The sequence below is a fragment of the Anomaloglossus baeobatrachus genome, chromosome 2, assembly GCF_048569485.1.
Source record: "Anomaloglossus baeobatrachus isolate aAnoBae1 chromosome 2, aAnoBae1.hap1, whole genome shotgun sequence".
NCBI lineage: Eukaryota > Metazoa > Chordata > Amphibia > Anura > Aromobatidae > Anomaloglossus > Anomaloglossus baeobatrachus.
Window position 1 is genome coordinate 714,469,827 of NC_134354.1, and position 2,920 is coordinate 714,472,746.

Here is a 2,920-nt window from a genome sequence, read left to right on the forward strand (position 1 = left end):
TGGTGTTGCCTATGTCGGGTTGGCAGATGGTGTCAGGTCGGCTCATGTTGGGTCGGCAGATGGTGTTGCCTATGTCGGGTTGGCAGATGGTGTCAGGTCGGCTCATGTTGGGTCGGCAGATGGTGTCAGGTCGGCACATGTGGGGTCGGCAGATGGTGTCACCCATGTCGGGTTGGCAGATGGTGTCAGGTCGGCTCATGTTGGGTCGGCAGATGGTGTTGCCTATGTGGGGTCGGCAGATGGTCTTGGGTCGGCACATGTGGGGTCGGCAGATGGTGTTGGGTCGGCACATGTGGGGTCGGCAGATGGTGTCGGGTCGGCACATGTGGGGTCGGCAGATGGTGTTGCCTATGTCGGGTTGGCAGATGGTGTCAGGTCGGCTCATGTTGGGTCGGCAGATGGTGTTGCCTATGTCGGGTTGGCAGATGGTGTCAGGTCGGCTCATGTTGGGTCGGCAGATGGTGTTGCCTATGTCGGGTTGGCCCATGGTGTCACCAATTTTTCTGCACTGATGCCACATTACTGAGTTGCCTTTCAGGAGTCTCAGACAGCTGAGTGATAGCTATGGAGGTGCAGGGGTGATGTATCTACCAGATGGCAGGCACTTATGCTATGCAGCAGGATGACACTGGCAGCTTAGCGCTGTCACTGGTCACCATGGTGACGCTGCCTCCTGCTTGCACCGAGCACGCCGCTCTGAAGTCTCTAGGACGACGGGAGCACGTGACGCGGCCGGGGAGCTTCCCGATTGGTCAGGACTCGGAGAAGCGGGCGGATTGAATTGAAGACACCGGTTTGAGTTTAGCAATGATCAGAGGCAGCGCGAGCTCCCGGGCCATGCATACACCGGCGGCTGCGCCCGGGCCCCGCTCATCCTGCACGGCTGCCGCCAATCAGCAGGTCTAATGAGCCGCTAATAAATAGCGGGTGTGCGGCTGGTGAGGCAGAGTGCGGATCACAGAGGTGAGTGCCCGGCGAGAGAAGCCCCCCGGGAGAGGGGCAGAATCTGTGTGCCGGGGGGTGCCCAGAAAGAACAGACTGATGCATCTCTCATGGTGGAGCCTTGCTCTTTATACTATGGCTGCCCATCCCCTTGCATATAGCAGCCCTGTGATTCCCACAGGACTCTGACAGCGAGCACATACAGCATGGCTGCCTCCTTCATGTGCACCTTAAAGACAGCCATTGTGATGGGGTGCAGATCTGCCTAGGACAACAGCTTGGATTGGGATCAGTAGATATTGGAATAAGTTCCATAATTGGGTGGGGAGTTTGTGGGGTGTTTTTTTTTTTTTTTTTTTGTTTTTTTTTTTTAGAATCTTGTTCCCCCGCTATGTACTGTGTAATGGCCGTGTCTGACTGTACAGTCACATGGTCTGATCATGCCACAGCTCCTGGGGAGGGGAGGACACTAGTATGCAGGGGATCACAAATTCTTTAAAAGAATAACGTGTAGTAATTTTAAGGGAATCTGCACCATTGCATTTATAACCAAAATTTTGCAAAAACCAAATTTGACTCTGGGAATGTCATAATCTGTTTTGAGGGGAAAATTTAACCCTGTCCTCTTTAGGTGCCTAAAAACTGCTTACATTAAAGTGAATGGAGCTGGGAGCTCTCTGGTTGCTATAGGCACCAAAGGACTTTCTCAGTAGAAGAAGCTTATGTGAGGTAACCCTGCTGTTCTGTTTGGGTTTATTATACACTCCTGGTTATAGTTGAAAAATTAACCATAAAAATACCAACTCATAGTAAGAACCCCTCAAATGAGGAAAAGTCAATTAACCAAAGCTTCAGAACTGCATATGTATATATTTTTTTTCTTTTTTTAACATTTTTCAAATTGGTCATTTTTGAACAGCAGGGTTATTCTGGTTTTGGTGGTGAGATGGATACAGACACTTAATTACTATCCCTGGCAATGCTGGGTACTACAGGCTAGTATGTATAATACATTTTATATATTTCCAATCTTTGCTAGATCTGTAACTCTGGATGTGATGGGGCAGGTCACCCCTGCACAGATTCTGCGTTGGTTGTGGGGGGTCTACAAACCTTTTGTACTTAACTTTTTTTTTTCTCTTCTTACAGGAGTATTTGCTATTCTGGACTTTGCAGAGGTGCAGTATAATCAGCTATTTCTAGGTTTCTTGTGCCTTCTGGGGGGCTTGGTGTTGGCTTCGGCTCCTCCTTTGAGCAGAGATGAGACCTACAATTGATAAAAGCTTCATGTAACGCTTGTAGTGGTAACTCTGGAGGGAAATTAAATCCCCTGCAGCTTTGTCTCTCAATTTTAAGAGATATATATATATATATATATATATATATAATTTATTTCTATGCAATGACCTAACACTGTCAGGTGCTAGGACTATACTTGGCACTGGTCCTGTGTATGTATTTTCTAGATTGGGGGGGGGGGGGGGGCTCTAGACTGTGGTGTGTGGTTTTTTTTTTTTTTTTGTTTTTTGTTTTTTTCCCCAATCATGCCCATGTAATGTTGTCTCCCTGGAGCTATCCTGAATGGTCTCTGGATATTTCCTCCCCCACCTATTACAAATCGCTACCAGTTAGATATCCCAATATGAGCCGTTTACAGAAATGTTGGTTACTTAAACCTGGTGCTTGTGCCGCTCAATGGCAGGTGCCATTCACCATGGTGACAGTTGGCTATGTGGGTTGAAATCCTTGGTGATCAGCTGCCATTTCTGTTCTTAACGGCTGGACGTGTTGTCTCTGGAGAGGTCTCATCATGCCCTGATTTGGTCAGTCTTTGTAGTTGAATAATCTTACCCTTAAAGGGTATCTTGCTACATTTTTGCCGCCTAGTCGGAGAACATAATGTAGGGGCAGGGATCTTGATTCCAGTGATGTCATTTACTAGGCTGATTAGTGTATTTTTAATCTACTGCTGATTAAG

At 47.8% G+C, this 2,920-nt stretch overlaps 1 protein-coding gene across 1 annotated transcript in view; it reads left to right on the forward strand.

Moving 5' to 3' along the window:
- The first annotated feature begins 657 nt into the window (after nucleotides 1-657).
- CCNA1 (cyclin A1) overlaps nucleotides 658-2,920 on the forward strand; it is an 11,376-nt gene continuing 9,113 nt past the window's right edge. Inside the window, exons 1-2 of the mRNA XM_075333939.1 lie at nucleotides 658-751; nucleotides 2,092-2,120. Of these exons, the coding sequence (XP_075190054.1) occupies nucleotides 658-751; nucleotides 2,092-2,120 (123 nt within the window). The remainder of the gene's footprint in view (nucleotides 752-2,091; nucleotides 2,121-2,920) is intronic.